The 25,063-nt window shown below is 37.8% G+C and overlaps 1 protein-coding gene across 1 annotated transcript in view; it reads right to left on the bottom strand.

Moving 5' to 3' along the window:
• l(2)34Fd (lethal (2) 34Fd) overlaps nucleotides 1-25,063 on the bottom strand; it is a 57,820-nt gene that overhangs the window by 14,381 nt on the left and 18,376 nt on the right. Inside the window, exons 8-9 of the mRNA XM_070090795.1 lie at nucleotides 16,138-16,257; nucleotides 142-286 (exon numbers count right to left, since the gene is read on the bottom strand). Coding sequence (XP_069946896.1) covers nucleotides 142-286; nucleotides 16,138-16,257 — 265 coding nt within the window. The remainder of the gene's footprint in view (nucleotides 1-141; nucleotides 287-16,137; nucleotides 16,258-25,063) is intronic.

The following is a 25,063-nucleotide window of genomic DNA, read 5'->3' as shown; positions in this document are numbered from 1 at the left end:
TTCCTATCCATATGTACCAGTACATTTGAAGTGACCAAGGTCCCAGGACAAACTTTTCCAATAAAATGTTCTAGTGTTTGCATTTTGTGTGTTTTCCAGCTATTATTAATACAATATATCAATGTCAAGAAAACAACTCACCAATTAGGTCATGGAGGCCAAGCTGCTTTAGTTCATCCTCTGTGACAAACTTATAATCATCATACTGAGCTGGAGCATCTTCTTCCTCCAACTCTTCAATAAGTGCATCAAGGTGAGAACACCACTTGGGTGCAGCACCAAGGCTCTGAAATTGATACTACGAATTTTACTGTGATCACATAATCCAGCTAAGGAGAAAATATTACTTTTAGGAGAGACATTATGATGAAAACATCAGTTTAAAAACACCGTAATATCACTATCTTTTAAAATATGATCAATTTATATTTCTCTCACCAATTTCCTTTACAAAATTATATTACAGAGAGTGATAGTATTTTATACTACTTGGTGATTTTGTTATTCCAAATGTTCAGAAGACAAGAGTTGAAAAGTCTCATAAAAAATGCCCACTCTCTCAATCACTACATTTTTAATTTGAATTTCAGTGGCATAGCTTCTATCTCCTCCAATATTTTAACCACCTACTATTTAGCCATTTTACCAATAAATACTTTATCGGCTTGTATGGCTTGACTGTTTACACGTCTGATATATAATGTTTCAATGTGGATCATACAATGAAGTTTAGTTTTCTTCTTTATGTCCCACCAGCCTCAATCACCAAATATCAATAATCAGATTTCTCTAATCTATATTTACTATCAGAAACGGATGGATTCCTTATGCTGTGTATGGTTATTTAGACTGCATACACTGTAAAAGTATATGCAATCTAAATAACCTATCCAGCATAGCAAGTAAGTGATACAAAATAGTAGTAATGGGTCCAAAAGATCAATCAAGGTGAACATTATTTCTTGTACCAAATATTTTTCCTAGGTGCATTAACATATTAAAAATTTCAATATAATTTAGGTTCTCTGAATATCTGAGTGTGTATTCAATGCACCTTCCTGGTTCTGTCTTTTGACTTTTAGTCAGCTAATGCAGTTAGTTCCTAGCCTTTTGGACTGTTCCATATTTACCTTTAACTTTAACTACCTCTTCACCTAGCTCATTCCAATGGTTCACCTTCTTTACACTGGCAAAATATTGTATTTTCTAAACACTGTGACTGATCCAGGTGTGTGGCTTCTATCCTAGTTCTGATCACTTTAATGTCAAGCTAAAGTTTTCCTGTCTGTTCTGGAAATACAGTAGGGCCCCACTTATACGACAGGTTAGGTTCCAGGCTACTGCCGGAAAGCAGACTTCGCCGGAAAGCAGAACGCCATTTTTTTCCACTTATAAATGCATATAAATGCCAGATAACAAGCTTACACTAACATATATTAAGTTAGCAATATAACATAGGCATAAAAAAAGAATAAAAAGTAAAATACACATACAGTACACTCATTATTTACCTCAAAATATTCATAGTCTTAATGTAGGGCAAAAGGTGAGTAGCATTTACTATAAGAAGCTAGGTGTGGTAGCCCTCCTGGCCACCCCCACCCCACACATAATATATGACGATGCTTAGAGTGATAAAATGTATATACAGTGCACTTATTACTTACCTTAAAATATTTGTAGTCTTAATGTAGGGTGAAAGGTGAAAAGTATTTATTTGTAGAAAGTGGTGTGGTAGGTAGGACAGTGTAGGGAAGCCAGCCTGGCCACCCCACCCACTATGTAAACAAACAGACGATGCGTCTGGTTATGGTTCATAAACATTCATACAGACACCTTACATTGTGTACAACTTGTCTCCACAGTGGTACAGTAGAATAAATAAAGACCAACACTTCCATTCTCATGTAATTTTTAGAAGGAATGATGCTCTGACAAATTATTATTACAAATGATTATTGTTACAAGTTATTATTATTACAAATTATTATTGCAAATTATTATAATCATAATAAAAAAGAAGCACTAAACCCACAAGGATCATGAATTGCTATATACAGTGCAACCTCTACTTGCGAGTGTGTCCATGTGCGAGTTTTTCCAAATACGAGCAGTCGATGGGTCGATTTTTTGCTTCCATACGCGAGCAAAATTTCCACATGCAAACAGACCTCAAGGCAGGTTCCGTGACACTGGTGAGGGGCTCTTGCTCTTGATCTCGGAAATTGTATCTCATTTGTTTGTTGGACTATCTTATTGAAACTTGGGCAATGTATGATGGAAAGATGTTTCTTAACATGCACCAAAAATGAAAGAAATCTAAGCATAAATAATGGAGTTACTTTTCAGCAATTAGCCACTCCTTAGCGGTAATTTCGAATAGTTTTTATGGTTGTATTCTCGTTTGTTTGGTCTCATTTGATAGAATAGAAGATATATTACAGAAATAGATATGATTTCACGACGAAAGTACCTTGAAATAGAGCTCAACCTAGGAGAAATGGTCCATTGCTTAGCTGTTTCAGAGTAAACAAATGGCGTCACTGTCCATTCCAATATGCAGTCGTGAATGGGTTGATATTATTTATACAATTATTGCAATAAGGAATAACAGTAAATCTTATATTTTTTGTGTGAATAAAAATTACAAATTATTTATGTAATAATAATAGTAATAATAATATGTATAATAATAATACATATAATAATAATAATAATAGTATAATTCTTTCTTTCAACGTACCAGCCGTATCCCACCGAAGTGGGGTGGCCCAAAAGGAAAAACGAAAGTTTCTCCTTTCAAATTTAGTAATATATACAGGAGAAGGGGTTACTAGCCCCTTGCTCCTGGCATTTTAGTCGCCTCTTACGACACGCATGGCTTACAGAGGAAGAATTCTGGTCCACTTCCCCATGGAGATAAGAGGAAATAAACAAGAACAAGAACTAGAAAGAAAATAGAAGAAAACCCAGAGGGGTATGTATGTATATATATGCTTGACCTAAGTGTATGTAGAAGTAGCAAGACGTACCTGAAATCTTGCATGTTTATGAAACAGAAAAAAGAACACCAGCAATCCTACCATCATGTAAAACAATTACAGGCTTTTGTTTTACACTCACTTGGCAGGACGGTAGTACCTCCCTGGGCGGTTGCTGTCTACCAACCTACTACTTAGGTAGTATAATAATATAATACAATAATACAGTGGACCCCCGCCTTACAATATTAATCCGTTCACGAGAGCTCATCGTAAGCTGAAATTATCATATGGTGAATTAATTTTCCCCATAAGAAATAATGGAAATCAAATTAATCCGTGCAAAACACCACAAAGTATGAAAAAAAAAATTTTTTACCACATGAAATATTAATTTTAATACACACAAACTTAAGAAGACATGCACAATTAATACTCTACTAAGAACAGAATACATGACACTTACCTTTATTGAAGATCTGGTGATGATTGATGGGATGGGAGGAGGGGAGAGTGTAGAAGTTGTTATTGTTTAGAAGGGGAATCCCCTTCCATTAGGACTTGAGGTATCAAGTCCTTTTCTGGGGTTACTTCCCTTCTTCTTTTAATGCCACTAGGACCAGCTTGAGAGTCACTGGACCTCTGTCGCACAACAAATCTGTCCATAGAGCTCTGTGCCTCCCATTCCTTTAAGATTTGCCTAAAATGGGCCACAACATTGTCATTGTAATAGTCACCAGCACGGCTTGCAATAGCTGTGTTAGGGTGCTTTTCATCCATAAAGGTTTGCAGTTCAACCCACTTTGTACACATTTCCTTAATCTTTGAAGTAGGCACAATGGATTCCACAACTGGCATAGGCTTTTCAGGGTTAGCCCTAATGCCTTCAAAATATTTCTTAATTTCCATATGAATTCTCACCCTTTGTACCACAGGGTTGGCACTAGAAGCTTTCTTGGGGCCCATGGTGACTTATTTTGCAGTTATAAGCACAAAAAACACTGGGATAAAGTGAAATGTACCAAATGTATGCGTGGATGCGACTGCACTGGCTGGCTTGTAAACACTGGCGCTGAGGCCACACATGGGACGCGTCCCGGACGAATCCCGAGAGGCAAGTTTTTTAGCGTGAGGCGAGGCAAAATTTTTGCATTCAAATGTATCGTATGGCGGATTTAATGTAACGCGATGCCATCGTAAGGCGGGGGTCCACTGTTATACTAATAATAATATAATATGATAATAACAATAATATAATATGTATAATAATAATACATATACATATAATAATAATGTACTTGATATAACAATTATAATAGATGGCTTCAAAAGGCCATCACTAGATGGCAGTGTTTACCTTAACAAAGAGGGTGTGGTTGTGGCCGCCTCCACCTGTTATATAATGACATATTTTATTCATTCTAGAGTATATATCATGTCTCTATGTTATTTTTATTGTTTGTTGTGTCATATTAGATGAACTGTGATATATAAATAAGCCGTATAGATGATATTAGCGAAATTATTCATGAACCATACCCCTGGCCGGGATTGAACCCGCGGTCATAGAGTCTCAAAACTCCAGCCCATCGCGTTAGCCACTAGACCAGCTAGCCACAATAAGATTCATCCAACTAGGTACAGTGGACCCCCGCATACCGATGGCACCACATAACGATTAATCCGCATACCGCTTGCTTTAATCGCAAAAATTTTGCCTCGCATACCGCTTAAAAACCCGCTCACCGATTTTCGTCCGAGACGCGTCCAATGTGCGCCCTCAGCCAGCCTCACATGTGCCGCCCATGCCATTGTTTACCAGCCAGCCTCCGTGGTAACATCCAAGCATACAATCGGAATATTTCGTATTATTACAGTGTTTTCGGTGCTGTTTCTGGAAAATAAGTGAACATGGGCCCCAAGAAAGCTTCTAGTGCCAACCCTACACCATTAAGGGTGAGAATTCCAATAGAAATGAAGAAAGAGATCATTGATAAGTATGAAAGTGGAGTGCGTATCGCCGACCTGGTCAGGTTGTACAAGAAACCCCAATCAACCATCGCTACTATTGTGGGCACCAGAAAGGCAATCAAGGAAGCTGTTCTTGCCAAAGGTTTAACTGTGTTTTCGAAACAAAGATCGCAAGTGATGGAAGATGTTGAGAGACTCTTATTGGTGTGGATAAATGAAAAACAGCTAGCAGGAGATAGTGTCTCTCAAGCGATCATAAGCGAAAAGGCTAGGAAGTTGCATGAGGATTTAATTAAAAAAATGCCTGCAACTAGTGCTGATGTGAGTGAGTTTAAGGCCAGCAAAGGTTGGTTTGAGAGATTTAAGAAGCGTAGTGGCATACATAGTGTGATAAGGCATGGTGAGGCTGCCAGTTCGGACCACAAAGCGGCTGAAAAATATGTGCAGGAATTCAAGAAGTACATAGAGACTGAAGGACTGAAACCTGAACAAGTGTTTAATTGTGATGAAACAGGCCTGTTTTGGAAGAAAATGCCAAGCAGGACCTACATTACTCAGGAGGAAAAGGCACTCCCAGGACATAAGCCTATGAAAGACAGGCTTACTTTGTTGATGTGTTCCAATGCTACTGGTGATTGCAAAGTTAAGCCTTTATTAGTGTATCACTCTGAAACTCCCAGACCGTTCAGGCAAAAGAATGTCCTCAAGGAGAATTTGTGTGTGCTGTGGAGGGCAAACAGTAAGGCATGGGTCACTAGGGACTTTTTCTATGACTGGTTACACCATGAATTTGCCCCCAATGTGAAAGATTACCTAACTGAAAAGAAATTAGAACTTAAGTGCCTCCTGGTGTTAGACAATGCCCCTGGTCATCCTACAGACGTGGCAGAGCGACTTTATGGGGACATGAAATTCATTAAGGTGAAGTTTTTGCCTCCTAATACCACTCCTCTCCTGCAGCCCATGGACCAGCAGGTTATTGCAAACTTCAAGAAACTGTACACAAAAGCTCTGTTTGAAAGGTGCTTTGTAGTGACCTCAGAAACTCAATTGACTCTAAGAGAGTTTTGGAGAGAGCACTTTAATATCCTCAATTGTGTAAACCTTATAGGTAAGGCTTGGGAGGGAGTGACTAAGAAGACCTTGAACTCTGCTTGGAAGAAACTGTGGCCAGAATGTGTAGACAAAAGGGATTTTGAAGGGTTTGAGGCTAACCCTGAGAGGATTATGCCAGTTGAGGAATCCACTGTGGCATTGGAAAGTCCTTGGGGTTGGAGGTTAGTGGGGAGGATGTGGAAGAGTTGGTGGAGGAGGACAATGAAGAACTAACCACTGATGAGCTGATAGATCAACTTCAAGAGCAAGAGGCCAGACCTGAGAAAACTGGTTCAGAGGAGGGGAGAGAGAAATTGAAGAAGTTGCCTACTACAAAGATTAAGGAAATCTGTGCAATGTGGCTGAAAGTGCAAACCTTTATGGATGAGTATCACCCTCACACAGCTATTGCAAGCCGTGCTGGTGATTATTACACTGACAATGTTGTGAAACACTTTAGGGAAGTCATAAAGGAACGAGAGATACAGGCCACTATGGACAGATATGTTGTGCGAAAGAAGTCCAGTGACTCTGAAGCTGGTCCTAGTGGCATTAAAAGAAGAAGGGAAGTAACCCCAGAAAAGGACTTGACACCTCAAGTCTTAATGGAAGGGGATTCTCCTTCTAAACACTAACACTCTCTCTCCTCTCCTCCCATCCCATCAATCATCACCAGATCTTCAATAAAAGTAAGTGTCATGTAAGTGTGCATGCCTTTTTCAGTTTGTGTGTATTAAAATTAACATTTCATGTGGTAAAAAAAATTTTTTTTTCATACTTTTGGGTCTCTGGCACGGATTAATTTGATTTCCATTATTTCTTATGGGGAAAATTCATTCGCATACCGATTATTTTGCATAACAATGACCCCTCTTGCACGGATTAAAATCGGTATGCAGGGGTCCACTGTATATTTCTACACCATAGGAAGATTAGCACAGGCACCACTGTGACCACAAATGCAAGTTTTTACGCTAGCTGGAGATTCATCTGTAAAAACTTGCATTTGTGGTCACAGTGGTGCCTGTGCTAACCTTCCTATGGTGTAGAAATATACCTAGTTGGATGAATCTAATTGTGGCTAGCTGGTCTAGTGGCTAACGCGACGGGCTGGAGTTTTGAGACTCTATGACCGCGGGTTCAATCCCGGCCGGGGGTATGGTTTGTTTGCAATCGTGTCATTACGATTTCTTGAGTCATTATTCATGAAGTACGTATTTTGCCCGGTCTCCAGACAAACTCTCGTCCACCGCCAACACTGCCCATACCACTACATGAATAACATATTTCATTCATTCTAGAGTATATATCATGTTTCTATGTTATTTATATTGTTTGTTATGTCATATTAGATGAACTGTGATAGATAAATAAGCCGTATAGATGATATTAGCTAAATTATTCATGAAGTATTTTGCCCGGTCTCCAGACAAACTCGTCCACCACCGACACCGCCCATACCTCCGCATGAATGATATATTTTATTCATTTTAAAGTATATATCAGGTTTGTATGTTATTTATATTGTTTATTATGTCATATTAGATGAAGTGAGATAGATAACTAAGCTGTAGAGTTGATATTAGCGAAATTATTGAAGTACAGAATTCCACTGGAACGGATTAATTGCATTTCAGTTAATTTAAATGAGGAAAATTGACTCTGCAAACGAGCAAATCCAGTTGCGAGCAAGGTCATGGAACGAATTAAACTCACAAGTAGAGGTTCCACTGTATAGAGTGAAGGCATACAAAAGGAATATTTATCTACAGTTATCCCCCAGTGTTTGACTAGAGAAAATGTAATTCTTACGACACTCCTAGAGCCGCTTTGTAAACATATCTCATATTTATTTCAATTTTTATTCTGTGGGTGTATGTATAATATTTATATGCTATGTAACGTGTTTCTTATATAATTTTGAAGAAAATATCAGAGATGGATTCATGAAAATGTCTTAATTAACATAAAATTAGACATTTAATGTGCCCAAGAGAGATTATTATTACATAGTATTACTATGGCATCATGAGTAGAGAGACTCTTGGTGATTTTAATGTGTACCTACATGCCAGCACATGTGTAAGTATATATTTAGGTACAGGTACACATAAGCATAATTATCAGAGTACATATAAAATACGCAATAACTTTAACCCTTTGAGGGTCGGTCACGTACAAGTACGTCATTGCAGCCAGGGTCGGTCATGTACTTGTACGCCTGAATTCTAGCGCCTTCAAATCTGGTGGAAGAAAGCTGGCAGGCCTACATATGAAAGAATGGGTCTCTGTGGTCAGTGTGCACAGTATAAAAAAAATCCTAAAGCATGCTGTGCATAATGAGAAAAAAAAAAAACTTCGACTGTGTTTTTGGTTTAAAACAGTGCCTTTCTAGTGAATTTTCATATAGTATTTATGGTTGTATTCTCGTTTCCTTGGTCTCATTTAATAGAATGGAAGATATATTACAGAATTAGAGATGATTTTGATTGGTTTCACAATGACAAGTACTTTGAAATTGAGCGCAAAGTAGCTAAAATTATTAATTTTTGCTGATATTCAAGAGTAAACAAATCAAGCCACGCATCCAATACACGTCAAATGGTGAGTCTAATATTCTTTCATAAGTGCGCTGATATCATTTATACTGTTTTTACAATGAAGCAGTAGTATACATAACAGAAAACTTTCTATTTTCTGTGAGAATAAAAATTCAAAATGGAAAGCAAAAGTAATGTAAAAGGAGCCTAGAAACATGACTAATGAACAGATAAAATGCTATTTTAGTGCCATGAATGTCTGTCTTGTTTATTTTGAACACTAGGTTGGTAGACAGCAACCACCCAGGGAAGTACTACCGTCCTGCCAGATGACTGTAAAACAGAAACCTGTAACTGTTTTGCATGATGGTAGGATTGCTGGTTTCTTTTTCTGTCTCATAAACACACTAGATAAGTGGGAAGTGGAAAAGAATCTTTCCTCCGTAAGCCATGCGTGTCGTATGACGCGACTAAAATGCCGGGAGCAATGGGCTAGTAACCCCTTCTCCTGTAGACATTTACTAAAAAAGAGAAGAAGAAAAACTTTATAAAATTGGGATGCTTGAATGTGCGTGGATGTAGTGCGGATGACAAGAAACAGATGATTGCTGTTGTTATGAATGAAAAGAAGTTGGATGTCCTGGCCCTAAGCGAAACAAAGCTGAAGGGGGTAGGGGAGTTTCGGTGGGGGGAAATAAATGGGATTAAATCTGGAGTATCTGAGAGAGTTAGAGCAAAGGAAGGGGTAGCAGTAATGTTGAAGAATCAGTTATGGAAGGAGAAAAGAGAATATGAATGTGTAAATTCAATAATTATGTGGATTAAAGTAAAGGTTGGATGCGAAAAGTGGTCATAATAAGCGTGTATGCACCTGGAGAAGAGAGGAATGTAGAGGAGAGAGAGAGATTTTGGGAGATGTTAAGTGAATGTATAGGAGCCTTTGAACCAAGTGAGAGAGTCAATTGTGGTAGGGGATCTGAATGCTAAAGTAGGAGAAACTTTTAGAGAGGGTGTGGTAGGTAAGTTTGGGGTGCCAGGTGTAAATGATAATGGGAGCCCTTTGATTGAACTTTGTATAGAAAGGGGTTTAGTTATAGGTAATACATATTTTAAGAAAAAGAGGATAAATAAGTATACAAGATATGATGTAGGGCAAAATGACAGTAGTTTGTTGGATTATGTATTGGTAGATAAAAGACTGTTGAGTAGACTTCAGGATGTACATGTTTATAGAGGGGCCACAGATATATCAGATCACTTTCTAGTTGTAGCTACACTGAAAGTAAAAGGTAGATGGGATACAAGGAGAATAGAAGCATCAGGGAAGAGAGAGGTGAAGGTTTATAAACTAAAAGAGGAGGCAGTTAGGGTAAGATATAAACAGCTATTGGAGGATAGATGGGCTAATGAGAGCATAGGAAATGGGGTCGAAGAGGTATGGGGTAGGTTTAAAAATGTAGTGTTAGAGTGTTCAGCAGAAGTTTGTGGTTACAGGAAAGTGGGTGCGGGAGGGAAGAGGAGCGATTGGTGGAATGATGATGCAAAGAGAGTAGTAAGGGAGAAAAAGATAGCATATGAGAAATTTTTACAAAGTAGAAGTGATGCAAGGAGGGAAGAGTATATGGAGAAAAAGAGAGAGGTTAAGAGAGTGGTGAAGCAATGTAAAAAGAGAGCAAATGAGAGAGTGGGTGAAATGTTATCAACAAATTTTGTTGAAAATAAGAAAAAGTTTTGGAGTGAGATTAACAAGTTAAGGAAGCCTAGAGAACAAATGGATTTGTCAGTTAAAAATAGGAGAGGAGAGTTATTAAATGGAGAGTTAGAGGTATTGGGAAGATGGAGGGGATATTTTGAGGAATTGTTAAATGTTGATGAAGATAGGGAAGCTGTGATTTCGTGTATAGGGCAAGGAGGAATAACATCTTGTAGGAGTGAGGAAGAGCCAGTTGTGAGTGTGGGGGAAGTTCGTGAGGCAGTAGGTAAAATGAAAGGGGGTAAGGCAGCTGGGATTGATGGGATAAAGATAGAAATGTTAAAAGCAGGTGGGGATATAGTTTTGGAGTGGTTGGTGCAATTATTTAATAAATGTATGGAAGAGGGTAAGGTACCTAGGGATTGGCAGAGAGCATGCATAGTTCCTTTGTATAAAGGCAAAGGGGACAAAAGAGAGTGCAAAAATTATAGGGGGATAAGTCTGTTGAGTATACCTGGTAAAGTGTATGGTAGAGTTATTATTGAAAGAATTAAGAGTAAGACGGAGAATAGGATAGCAGATGAACAAGGAGGCTTTAGGAAAGGTAGGGGGTGTGTGGACCAGGTGTTTACAGTGAAACTTATAAGTGAACAGTATTTAGATAAGGCTAAAGAGGTCTTTGTGGCATTTATGGATTTGGAAAAGATGTATGACAGGGTGGATAGGGGGGCAATGTGGCAGATGTTGCAGGTGTATGGTGTAGGAGGTAGGTTACTGAAAGCAGTGAAGAGTTTTTATGAGGATAGTGAGGCTCAAGTTAGAGTATGTAGGAAAGAGGGAAATTATTTCCCAGTAAAAGTATGCCTTAGACAAGGATGTGTGATCTCACCGTGGTTGTTTAATATATTTATAGATGGGGTTGTAAGAGAAGTAAATGCAAGGGTCTTAGCAAGAGGTGTGGAGTTAAAAGATAAAGTTGCTCTTTGCTGATGACACTGTGCTCTTGGGAGATTCTGAAGAGAAGTTGCAGAGATTGGTGGATGAATTTGGTAGGGTGTGCAAAAGAAGAAAATTACAAGTGAATACAGGAAAGAGTAAGGTTATGAGGATAACAAAAAGATTAGGTGATGAAAGATTGGATATCAGATTGGAGGGAGAGAGTATGGAGGAGGTGAATGTATTCAGATATTTGGGAGTGGACGTGTCAGCGGATGGGTCTATGAAAGATGAGGTGAATCATAGAATTGATGAGGGGGAAAAGGGTGAGTGGTGCACTTAGGAGTCTGTGGACCTTGGAGGCAAAGAGGGGAATGTATGAGAGTATAGTTTTACCAACGCTCTTATATGGGTGTGAAGCATGGGTGATGAATGTTGCAGCGAGGAGAAGGCTGGAGGCAGTGGAGATGTCATGTCTGAGGGCAATGTGTGGTGTGAATATAATGCAGAGAATTTGTAGTTTGGAAGTTAAGAGGAGGAGCGGGATTACCAAAACTGTTGTCCAGAGGGCTGAGGAAGGGTTGTTGAGGTGGTTCAGACATGTAGAGAGAATGGAGCGAAAGAGAGTGACTTCGAGAGTGTATCAGTCTGTAGTGGAAGGAAGGCGGGGTAGGGGTCGGCCTAGGAAAGGTTGGAGGGAGGGGGTAAAGGAGGTTTTGTGTGCGAGGGGCTTGGACTTCCAGCAGACATGCGTGAGCGTGTTTGATAGGAGTGAATGGAGACAAATGGTTTTTAATACTTGACGTGCTGTTGGAGTGTGAGCAAAGTAACATTTATGAAGGGGATCAGGGAAACCGGCAGGCCGGACTTGAGTCCTGGAGATGGGAAGTACAGTGCCTGCACTCTGAAGGAGGGGTGCTAATGTTGCAGTTTAAAAACTGTAGTGTAAAAGCACCCTTCTGGCAAGACAGTGATGGAGTGAATGATGGTGAAAGTTTTTCTTTTTCGGGCCACCCTGCCTTGGTGGGAATCGGCCAGTGTGATAATAAAAAAAAATAAAAATAATTTTGAAATTGGTATCTTTTGAAATTTGTGTGAAATTGCCCAAATTGCCAATTTCTGACCACTTCATTGGGTAGTTGAAATCGGTATATGAGCGGATTCTTGTACTCAATCGATAGAATAAATGGAGTTCTAGGGAAATAGCTATGATTTTAGTCAACTGCAACATTGGAATTGGCCAAAAATAGGTCCCACAGTGGGCGTAATCGCCAACTTTGAGACCGCTAACTTCGCAAGAGCATAATTCTTTAAGTTTTTCATCAAATTTTATACTTTAGGTGTCATTATGATCAGAAAATGATTCTCTATCATTTCACGAGAAAAAATAATTTATTTTTTTTTTAAATTTTTTGACCCTGAGAATGAGTTTGGGAGAGGGCCTCTCAACCCTCAAAGGGTTAAAACACTTGAAATTTTGGAAAGTTTCCAGACATAATAGATGTGCTCATGGAGAATGTAAACAAATCGGGTGGGGTGCCGTATTTGAAAGAGCACTTGCCGTATAGCAAATTTTGGTCATAATTTGAAATCGCTGTATTAGCAGAACGCCGTAAGGCGAAATGCCATAAAGCGGGGCCCTACCATACCACTATGATCGAGGTGTATATGTAAATGGGAAACAGGGATAAATAAAGGAGATGTAAATAGCGTGCTGAAAATTTCCAGCCAAGACAGGACTCGCAGCAATGGTTTCAAGTTGGAAAAATTCAGATTCAGGAAGGATATAGCAAAGCACTGGTTTGGTAATAGAGTTGTGGATGAGTGGAACAAACTCCTGAGTACAGTTATTGAGGCTAAAACGTTGTGTAGTTTTAAAAATAGGTTAGATAAATAGATGAGTGAGTGTGGGTGAGTGTGAGTTGGACCTGACTAGCTTGTGCTGCTGGGTCTGGTGCCGTGCTCCTTCCTTGAGTGGAGGTGACCAGACTGGGTGGGTCATTGGGCTAATCCGGGGGGAGAGATGGACCTGCTCCGCATGGGTCAGTAGGCCTGCTGCAGTGCTCCTTCTTTCTTATATTCTTATGTATGTTGTGAGGTCAAGAGCTGAACCTCTCTGTCTGATATCACAATTCTCTAATGTGTGCATGATTACCTACCTGCAATGCACATTTGTTGTTATAGTTACAGAACAGAGAAATACTCATTGTATCTCATCTTTAGTATTTAATTAATTACAAAAACTTTTAGTTTCCTATAATCTCAACGCACTAATCACAGAACAGGTGAGGACTGAGCTCGTGGAACCCAATCTTATTGTTCTTCCTCACTATTTATGAAGAAACAATTTTCTAATATCTTGAGGCTTTATTTTTTCTTGATTTACAACTGTGACCTTTTGTTCTCTGCTGATGTTACTGCATCTTAATGTATTTTCTCATACCCTTTCAAGATCTTATATGTGATTGTCATGCCTTCTCCAATAAATCAGCATGGACATTTTCAATGATTTCAATTTGTTTATGTAACTTTTATTTCTTCTAGCTCTGGGAACCATACAAATCCTTTTATTTAACCCCTTCAGGGTCCAAGGCCCAAATCTGAAGTGGTGCCCCAGTGTCCAAGAATTTTCAAAAAAAAAAAATTTGTTATTTTTTCTTATGAAATGGTAGAGAATCTTTTTGCGAAGGTAATAAAACAAAAAGTACGAAATTTGATGGAAAACTGACGAAATTATGCTCTCGCGAATTTTGATGTGTCAGCGATATTTACGAATCGGCGATTTTGCCGACTTTGACTTCCATTTTAGGCCAATTACATCATTCCAGTCAACCAAATTCTTAGCTATTTCACTAGTATTACTTCTATTCTATCGATTGAGCACAAGAAATCGCCAAGTCAACTGTTTCAACTACAAAATAAAGTGATCGGAAATTGGTAATTTGGCCAATTTAACACAAAGTTCAAAATATTCCAATTTCAAAATAACATCCAGAATAAACAATGTAGGCATTCCTGGCACTAAACTAACATTTCCTCGGTTCATTAGTTACGTTTTGAGGCTTTACAAATAAATCCCATTTTTATTTTTTATTTACATAATGAATTTTTATTCACTCCAAAAAATAGAAGATTTACTGTTATGCAATATTGTAATAATTGTATAAATATCATCACCACATTTGTGAATGTGTATTAGATCCACCAGCTGGCATGTATTAGACGTGTGAGGTCGTTTGTTTACTCTTGAACATCGACAAAAATTTAACATTTCCGCTACTTTGAACTCAGTTTCAAGCCATTTCCAGTGCTAAAACCAATAAAAATCATCTCTATTTCTGTAATATGTCTTCCATTCTATCAAATGAGACCAAGAAATTGCAAATACAACTATAAAAAACATACGAAAAAACACTGCAAAGTTGCTGTTTTAATCGTAAATCTTGGTTTCAGTTTTTTTTCTCTCATTATACACAGTGTGCTGCAGGATTTGTTTTATGACGTAGATCTACGGTTTGGACACTGAACGCAAAGCCGTAGATCTACGGGACGGACCCTGAAAGGGTTAATAAAACATATCTTCTTTTCCAACTATTTTAAATTTTTTTTTTCTTTTTTTTCGACAAACCGGCCATATCCCACCAAGGCAGGGTGGCCCAAAAAGAAAAATGAATGTTTCTCTTTTTAAATTCAGTAATTTATACAGGAGAAGGGGGTTACTAGCCCCTTGCTCCCGGCATTTTAGTCACCTCTTACAACACGCATGGTTTATGGAGGAAGAATTCTGTTCCACTTCCCCATTGGAGGTAAAAGGAGATAAACAAGAACAGGAACTAGAAAGAAAATATAAGAAAACCCAGAAGGGTGTGTGTATATATGCTTGTACATGTATGTGTAGTGTGACCTAAGTAGAAGTAGAAGATTGAGACACTTATGCAGCACATGGGAATCTTTATTCAGGAAACGTTTCGCCACACAGTGGCTTCATCAGTCCAATACAAAGAGGAAGGCATAAGGAGAGGAATAAAGATTCCCATATGCTGCATAAGTGTCTCAATCTTCAACTTGTCGGTTTTTCAAACCATTCATCACATAAGTAGAAGTAGCAAGACGTACCTGAAATCTTGCATGTTTTTGAGACGGAAAAAAAGGACACCAGCAATCCTACCATCATGTAAAACAATTACAGGCTTTCGTTTTACACTCACCTGGCAGGATGGTAGTACCTCCCTGAGTGGTTGCTGTCTACCAACCTACTACCTATAACTATTTTAATTTTTTTTTTTAACAAACCGGCCATATCCCACCAAGGCAGGGTGGCCCAAAAAGAAAAACGAAAGTTTCTCTTTCTAAATTTAGTAATTTATACAGAAGGGGTTACTAGGCCCTTGCTCCCGGCATTTTAGTCGCCTCTTACAACACGCATGGCTTACGGAGGAAGAATTCTATTCCACTTCCCCATGGAGGTAAGAGGAAATAAACAAGAACAAGAACTAGAAAGAAAATAGAAGAAAACCCAGAGGGGTGTGTGTATATATATGCTTGTACATGTATGTGTAGTGTGACCTAAGTGCAAGTAGAAGTAGCAAGATGTACCTGAAATCTTGAATGTTTAAGAGACAGAAAAAAGACACCAGCAATCCTACCATCATGTAAAACAATTACAGGCTTTCGTTTTACACTCACTTGGCAGGATGGTAGTACCTCCCTGAGTGGTTGCTGTCTACCAACCTACTACCTATAACTATTTTAAGTGCACTTTCTAAATCTTGATGAACAAGGTATTTTTACATGGCCTCCAACACAATTCCTTACTTATCAGAAAAATTCTCTAAAATAATTTTTCCTCCACCACCACAACTTATACTAGTTAATACACATGCTCAGTTTCGTTCTTTACAGTCAGAAATAAAATACTCACAGGTAGGAAATATGTTTGCATCTTTACATCCTCAGTAGTCAAAAACAACATGCCAGAGTTTGGTACTAAACACATATCATTGTAGTCCACTCCAGACTCAATGCTGGTGTGAGGGGCTCCCTGCAAAGTAAGGTCATTATAATAACTAATTTGGCACTGCTTTAAATAATTGACTATATAGGTTAGATAAAACCAATGATATAGAATAAACTAAAAAAAAAAATTCAGATTAAAAGTACCTATATTATCAACCAAAGTCAAATTTTTTGTTAAATATACTTAAAAATTATATGCCCATTTAATAAGTAGATAATACAAAAATACATGAAAAAATTATATGCGCATTTTATAAGTAGATAATACAAAAATTCATGTAAAAAATTATTATGATATCGAAAGAATACTCAGGATGCATAACATATTATACATGGTATACAGTACCAGCAAACTGATGAATAAGACATGTAACACTAGGTATCTTTATTTCTGTATTCAACTGATGAATTCTGCAGAGTAGGCAAAATGTTTTTTCAATAAGATACTGTTACTTGACGGTTTTCTTCTTTTTTCTTTTTATTAAGTTATACGGGAAAAGGGGTTACTAGCCCATTGCTTCTGGCATTTTAGTTGACTTTTACAACAAGCATGGCTTACAGAGGAAAGATTCTTATTCCACTTCCCAATGGATATGAAAGGAAAAGTAATAAGAACAAGAACTATTAAGATAAAATAAAAAAAAACTCAGATGAGTGTGTATACATAAACGTGTATATGCATGTGTAGTGTGACCTAAGTATAAGTAGAAGTAGCAAGACATACCTGAAATTTTGCATGTTTCTCCTTCTTTCAACAAACCGGCCCTATCCCACTGAAGCAGGGTGGCCCAAAAATAAAAACAAAAGTTTCTCCTTTTAACTTAGTAATGTATATAGGAGAAGGGGTAACTAGCCCTTTGCTTCCAGCATGTTAGTCACCTCTCACAACACACATGGCTTACATAGGAGGTATTCTGTTCCACTTCCCCATTGAGATATGAGGAAAAAAGAACAAGAACTAGTAAGAAAATAGAAGAAAACCCAGAGGGATATATATATATATACGTATAGTACATATATATCCTAGATAGTAGGTTGGTAAACAGCAACCACCCAGGGAGGTACTACCGTCCTGCCAAGTGAGTGTACAACGAAAGCCTGTAATTGTTTTACATGATGGTAGGATTGCTGGTGTCCTTTTTTCTGTCTCATGAACATGCAAGATTTCAGGTACGTCTTGCTACTTCTACTTACACTTAGGTCACACTACACATACATGTACAAGCACATATATACACACCCCTCTGGGTTTTCTTCTATTTTCTTTCTAGTTCTTATTCTTGTTTATTTCCTCTTATCTCCATGGGGAAGTGGAACAGAATTCTTCCTCCGTAAGCCATGCGTGTTGTAAGAGGCGACTAAAATGCCGGGAGCAAGGGGCTAGTAACCTCTTCTCCTGTATATATTACTAAATGTAAAAGGAGAAACTTTAGTTTTTCCTTTTGGGCCACCCCTCCTCGGTGGGATACGGCCGGTGTGTTGAAAGAAAGAAAGAAAGTATAGTACATATATATCCTAGATAGTAGGTTGGTAAACAGCAACCACCCAGGGAGGTACTACCGTCCTGCCAAGTGAGTGTACAACGAAAACCTGTAATTGTTTTACATGATGGTAGGATTGCTGGTGTCTTTTGTCTGTCTCATAAACATGCAAGATTTCAGGTATGTCTTGCTACTTCTACTTGCACTTAGGTCACACTACACATACATGTACAAGCATATATATACACCTACCATCCGACTTACGACCTGCTCGACTTACGACCACTCGACTTACGACCGTGCTTTTTATGCCAAATTTCTGGGAAATAAACAACTATTTGTGTTGTACAAAGTGTTTATCCTAAACCTTACAGTATAAAATACAGTACTAACAGCATAAAAAGTACAGTAAAACATGAAATACCCAAATAAAAAAATAAAATAAAGTCATTACAAAAATGTTTTGTTGATATTCAGTAGTAAAGTTCGACTTACGACCAGTTTCTCAGAACCGAACTCGATCGTAAGTCGGATGGTAGGTGTACACACCCCTCTGGGTATTCTTCTATTTTCTTTCTAGTTCTTGTTCTTGTTTATTTCCTCTTCTCTCCATGGGGAAGTGGAACAGAATTCTTCCTCCGTAAGCCATGCGTGTTGTAAGAGGCGACTAAAATGCCGGGAGCAAGGGGCTAGTAACCCCTTCTCCCATATAAATTACTAAATTTAAGAGAAACTTTCGTTTTTCTTTTTGGGCCACCCTGCCTTGGTGGGATACGGCCGGTGTGTTGAAAGAAAGATATATGTCTTCTTCTTTCAACAAACCGACCATATCCCACAGAGGCAGGGTGGCCCAAAAAGAAAAACGAACGTTTCTCTTTTTAAATTTAGTAATTTATACAGGAGAAGGGGTTACTAGCCCCTTGCTCCCGGCATTTTAGTCACCTCTTACAACACACATGGCTTACGGAGGAAGAATTCTGTTCCACTTCCCCATGGAGATAAGAGGAAATAAACAAGAACAAGAACTAGAAAGAAAATAGAAGAAAACCCAGAGGGGTGTGTATATACATGTATATGCTTGTACATGTATGTGTAGTGTGACCTAAGCGTAAGTAGAAGTAGCAAGACGTACCTGAAATCTTGCATGTTTATGAGACAGAAAAAAGTACACCAGCAATCCTACCATCACGTAAAACAATTACAGGCTTTCGTTTTACACTCACTTGGCAGGATGGTAAGACGGTAATACCTCCCTGGGCGGTTGCTGTCTACCAACCCACTACCTACATGATGAAAATTTTTTTCTTTTATGGTTTTTCTTTTTTTGGGGGCTCACCCTGCCTCTGTGGGAGATGGCCAACTTGTTGAAAAAGAAAAAAAAAACTTACTGTTGTATGTGTGTCTTACTCATTGTTGTTACTGTAAGGTTGAAGGGTTGGAATGGCTTGGCTGTCTCAACCCCTCAACCTAACAATACTCAACTGCTGGATATTTCAACCCTTAACCGAACAATACTCAACTGCTGGCTGTCAAACTCTTTCAACTCTACAATATGGTAAAATATATATAAAAATGTAGTGCTGTGCATATGATAGCATGGTTATTGTAACATCAACTTCCCTGGCAGATGGATGTGGCATAATGGCCCCCATCAATTGGCCCTCACCTTCCCTGATACCTTGTCTTCAGACTTCTTGTGGAGGGGTTTGAAGGACTGTAATTTCCAGGTACCAGTAATTGTCATTAGAGCATTTTGTGCTAGAATAAATAATGGCACTGGAAAATTCAATCCAAACACAGTATGTTGGCCAATACATAGAATGAATTACAGTATTGTTTAGATGTGTTATGGAACCCAAGAGGTGGCCCATAAAAAGTATTAATTCAGTATAAGCAGAAAATTGTATTTTCATACCTGTTACCATATGAGTGTAAAAATACAAGAGGATTGAAAATGAAAAAAAAGCTTTCTGGATATTATGCATTAATATTAAAAATTATTTTATTGTATTAATGCTGTAAATTTTGAAGTTTAATTATTGGTATTGTGATATGGCATCACCAGTCATGGCATCTCTCATATATATCATGGCATCTCTCATATACACATAACCAGAACTTGTGACAAGTGGATAAACAATTTTCATATAAACATTACCTCCATTTTTTTATATCTTTAACCTGGTGAAGAAGAGGACAGACAATATGCAAAAAAAGTGAATGTTTTGACTGCTGATGCAGGAAACACCTCATTTACCCATCTGTGGAGACCTGTGACTCCTGGGTTGATAATTTATATACAAACATTATGACCACTTTCTTCAGATGTGAAAACACTGCACGTGTTGACTGCTGATGAAAAAAAAAAAATTACTCTCATATGTGAGACATGAAAGTATTCTTTCAACTTCTATTTGGTATTAGACAAAACTATGATAATTTTGAGTGAAATTTTACCTTGACTTATGGCCAGTAATATGGTATGTACTGTGCAACATTTGCTTCCAATAAACTATCTAATAACACCAAGGACAACCAGATTATTCACAATAACTTTTAAGAAAGACAGAGTACCAAGTCATAAATTTTAAGCTTCATGCTCAAAATTATTGCCACAATATATTTTGATGCTTCAAAGATTAAAATTTTTTCCCATATAGTTCAGTGAAATTTGATAATCTATTACAGTGTACTGTTTCAAAGAGCATCATTTGTAAAGCAAGGAACAAGAAGAGCCATCTCATTTCTAAACCCATTCTGCCGCATGTGTTTAATCAGACAATTGCCACAAGTGCATAAACCTCTCAACTTAAATGACCCTCGAAATGTCAACATCCCCACCTACTATTCAGAGTGTAGGCACTACACTCTGAATAGTGTAGGTTAGGTTCCAGGCTACCACTGTAAAGCAAAAATTGCTGTAAAATGAAACAGTCTTTTCTCACTTTTCAATGTATGTAAAAGCCTGATAACATGTTTACACTATCATATATTAAATGAACAATAGAGCTAGGCCTTAAATGTGCATATTCAATACACACATTACGTTCTTCTTCTTTCAATAAACTAGCTGCATCCCACCAAAAACAAAGAAAAGAAAAACAAAAGTTTCTCTTTTTTTAACTTTAGTAATGTATACAGGAGAAGAGGTTACTAGCCCCTTGCTCCCGGCATTTTAGTCGCCTCTTACAACAGGCATGGTTTACGGAGCAAGAATTCTGTTCCACTTCCCCATGGAAATAAGAAGAAATAAACAAGAACAAGAACTAGTAAGAAACCAGAAGAAAACCCAGAGGGGTGTGTATATATATGCTTATACATGCAAGTGTAGTGTGACCTAAGTGTAAGACACATTACATACCTTAAAATATTTTTGCCCTTAGCTTAATAGCTAAGGACAAAAGTATTTATTGTAGGAAGTCTGAATAAATGAAGAATGGGTATAACTGCATTAACGAAATGCTGCAACGTGAAGCCCTGTAAAGCAGGGCCCACCTGTATATCTATTGTCTAATTGGCTGAAGAATTAGGGTTGAAAACAGCAGATATTACAGGGATACCTCAGGGATGTGTTTAAAAGACAATATTCAAAATAAAGTTGCTAGTAAAGGCAAATCAATTGATCAACAAACAAAGAGAGATAGTAGAGGGCAACGAGTGACTAGCTCTCTGAAGGTTTACTACACAAATAGTAGGAGTCTAAGAAATAAGATAGATGAGCTAAGATTACTTGCAAGTACAGGTAATATAGATTTTTTTTTTAACAAGATAGAGAAATACCTTCTGAATGCAACATACAGGGTTATAAACTATTCCACACTGATAGGGTCAACAGGAAGGGTGGTGGAGTGGCGATGTATGTCAGAGATAATTTAAATTGTTGTCTTAGACATGATATAAGATTAGAAACATCGGACACAGAATGTTTGGCTACAGTTTTTCGAGGGTCGTGACAAATTAATTTTAGGTGTGATTTATAGGCCCCCAAACCTTGATAGGGAGTGCAGTAAGCTGTTATGGGACGAAATTCATAAGGCATCTAGATATGAAAATTTTGTGTTAACGGGAGATTTTAACTTTAGACAAATTGATTGGAACAATACAACAGGAACCCTTGAGTCTAGTGACTTTCTTGATACGGTCCAGGATTGCTTTTTAAAACAGTTTGTGACAAAACCAACTAGAGGAAACACTCTGCTTGACTTGGTTCTTGCCAACAAAGAATCACTAATTAATAATCTTGAGGTTAATGATGAGCTGGGGAAAAGTGATCACAAATCACTTAGTTTCAGTATATCATGGAATTACCAAGAAAAATGCAATCAAATCTCTGTCCAAGACTTTCGCTTGGCCGATTTCATGGGACTGAAAAATTACCTGGGTGGGCTAAATTGGGATGACCTGACTATGGGTCAGGAAGGTGATCTTGGTTGCCAATATGACATTTTTCAGAGCATAGTTCTAGCTGCCCAGACAACTTTTGTTCCAAGTAGAGAAAGTAGATCTAACCGAAATGATCCCACATGGATGAACAATAGATTAAAACATCTCGGTGGCCAAAAAAGAAGCATATATAGGTGTATCAAAAGAGGGGATGGGCAGTTAAGTAATCAATACATTATATTCAATTAACCCTTTCAGGGTCCAGAGGCTAAATTTCTAAGTGCACCAGTATCCAAAAATTTTCAAAAAATAATTGCTATTTTTTCTTATGAAATGGTAGAGAATCTTTTTCTGAAGGTAATAAAACAAAAAGTACAAAATTTGATGGAAAATTGACGAAATTATGCTCTCACAAATTTTGATATGTCAGCGATATTTACATATCGGCGATTTTGCCGACTTTGACTCCCATTTTGGGCCAATTACATTATTCCAGTCGACCAAATTCTTAGCTATTTCACTAGTATTACTTCTATTTTATCGATTGAGCACAAGAAATCGCCAAGTCAACTGTTTCAACTACAAAATAAAGTGATCGGAAATTGGTAATTTGGCCAATTTAATGCAAAGTTCAAAATATTCCAATTTCAAAATAGAGTCCAGAATAAACAAAGAAGGCATTCCTGGCACTAAGCTAACATTTCCTCTGTTCATTAGTTATGTTTTCATGCTTTACAAATGAATTCCGTTTTGATTATTTTATTCACATAATGAATTTTTATTCAAACCAAAAAATTGAAGATTTACTGTTATGCCATAATGTAATAATTGTATAAATAATATCACCACATATGTGAACATATATTAGACCCACCAGCTGGCGTGTATTGGACGTGTGAGGTCATTTGTTTACTCTTGAACATCTGCAAAAATTTAACATTTCCGCTACTTTGAGCTCGGTTTCAAACCATTTCCAGTAATAAAACCAATCAAAATTATCTCTATTTCTGTAATATATCTTCCAATCTATCAAATGAGACCAAGAAATTGCAAATACAACTACAAAAAACATATGAAAAACACTGCAAAGTCGCTGTTTTAATCGAAAATTAGTCTTAGTTTTTTTCTCTCATTATGCACTGTGTGCTGCAGGATTTGTTTTATGTGGTGCACACATACCACATAAATGTATTCACTCATATCTAGGCCCAAATTTACCGCTCACAGCTTATCAGAGTGAGCTGAGCTCATGGCATAGATATACGGTTTGGACCCTCAACGTAAAGCCGTAGATCTACGGCATGGACCCTGAAAAGGTTAAAGAGAGAAATAAAAGAAAAATATTAAGAAAAGCAAAAAGGGATTATGAGGCTAAGGTCGCAAGGTATTCGAAGACTAACCCAAAAGGGTTCTTTCTGGTATACAGAAGTAAGATTAGGGACAAGATAGGTCCACTTAAGAGTAACTCAGGTCAAATCACTGACAGTGATAAGGATGTGTGTGAAATTTTCAATACTTACTTCCTCTCAGTTTTTACTCAGGAAGATACTAGCAAAATTCCAGAAATAATAGATTATGTAGAACAGGATGATAATAAACTATGCACAATTGCAGTAACTAGTGACATGGTCCTCAGACAAATAGAGAAGTTAAAACCTAACAAATCCCTAGGCCCTGATGAACTATTTGTAAGGGTGTTAATGGAATGTAAAGAGGAACTTAGCATACCTTTGGCTAATCTTTTTAACATATCACTACAAACTGGCATAGTGCCTGATAAGTGGAAAATGGCAAAAGTAATACCTATTTACAAGGCAGGTGACAGGTCCTTAGCTTCAAACTATAGACCAATAAGCCTTACCTCCATAGTGGGAAAATTTATGGAATCAATAATTGTTGAAGCAATTCATAGCGATCTTGATAGGCATAAATTGGTTAATGAATCTCAAAACGGTTTTACAAAGGGGCGTTCCTGTCTTACGAATTTACTAACATTTTTCACTAAGGTGTTTGAGGAGGTAGATCATGGTAATGAATATGATATTGTGTATATGGACTTCAGTAAGGCTTTCGATAGAATTCCCTATCAGAGGCTATTGAGGAAACTTAAGACACATGGAATAGGAGGAGAATTTTTTTCCTGGGTAGAGGCATGGTTGACAAATAGGCAGCAGAGAGTTTGCATAAATGGGGAGAAATAAGAATGGGGGCACTTCACTAGCGGTGTTCCGCAGGGGCCATTGTTGGGCCCGTTGTTGTTCACAATTTACATAAACGACATAGATAAGGGAATAAATAGTGACATAAGCAAATTTGCTGATGACACCAAAATAGGCCAGCCAATTCATTCTAATGAGGACACTAGAGCACTCCAGGATGATCTGAACAGACTGATGCAATGGTTGGAGAAGTGGCAGATGCAGTTTAATATAGACAAATGCAGTTCTAAATGTTGGACAGGAAAATAACCATGCCACATATAAGCTAAATAATGGAGATCTTAATACAGTGGACCCCCGCATAACGATTACCTCCGAATGCGACCAATTATGTAAGTGTATTTATGTAAGTGCGTTTGTACATGTATGTTTGGGGGTCTGAAATGGACTAATCTACTTCACAATATTTCTTATGGGAACAAATTCGGTCAGTACTGGCACCTGAACATACTTCTGGAGTGAAAAAATATCGTTAACCGGGGGTCCACTGTACTACTGATTGCAAAACGGATTTAGGAGTTCTGGTTAGCAATAATCTAAAACCAAGACAACCATGCATCAGTGTTTGCAATAAAGCTAACAGAATCCTTGGCTTCATGTCTAGAAGTATAAATAATTGAAGTCCTCAGGTTGTTCTTCAACTCTATATATCCTTGGTTAGGCCTCATTTAGATTATGCTACACAGTTCTGGTCACCGTATTACAGAATGGATATAAATGCACTGGAAAACGTACAGAGGAGGATGAC

The sequence above is a fragment of the Cherax quadricarinatus genome, chromosome 33 (assembly GCF_038502225.1).
Source record: "Cherax quadricarinatus isolate ZL_2023a chromosome 33, ASM3850222v1, whole genome shotgun sequence".
Classification (NCBI taxonomy): Eukaryota; Metazoa; Arthropoda; class Malacostraca; order Decapoda; family Parastacidae; genus Cherax; species Cherax quadricarinatus.
This window is presented reverse-complemented; position numbering and strand designations above follow the sequence as displayed.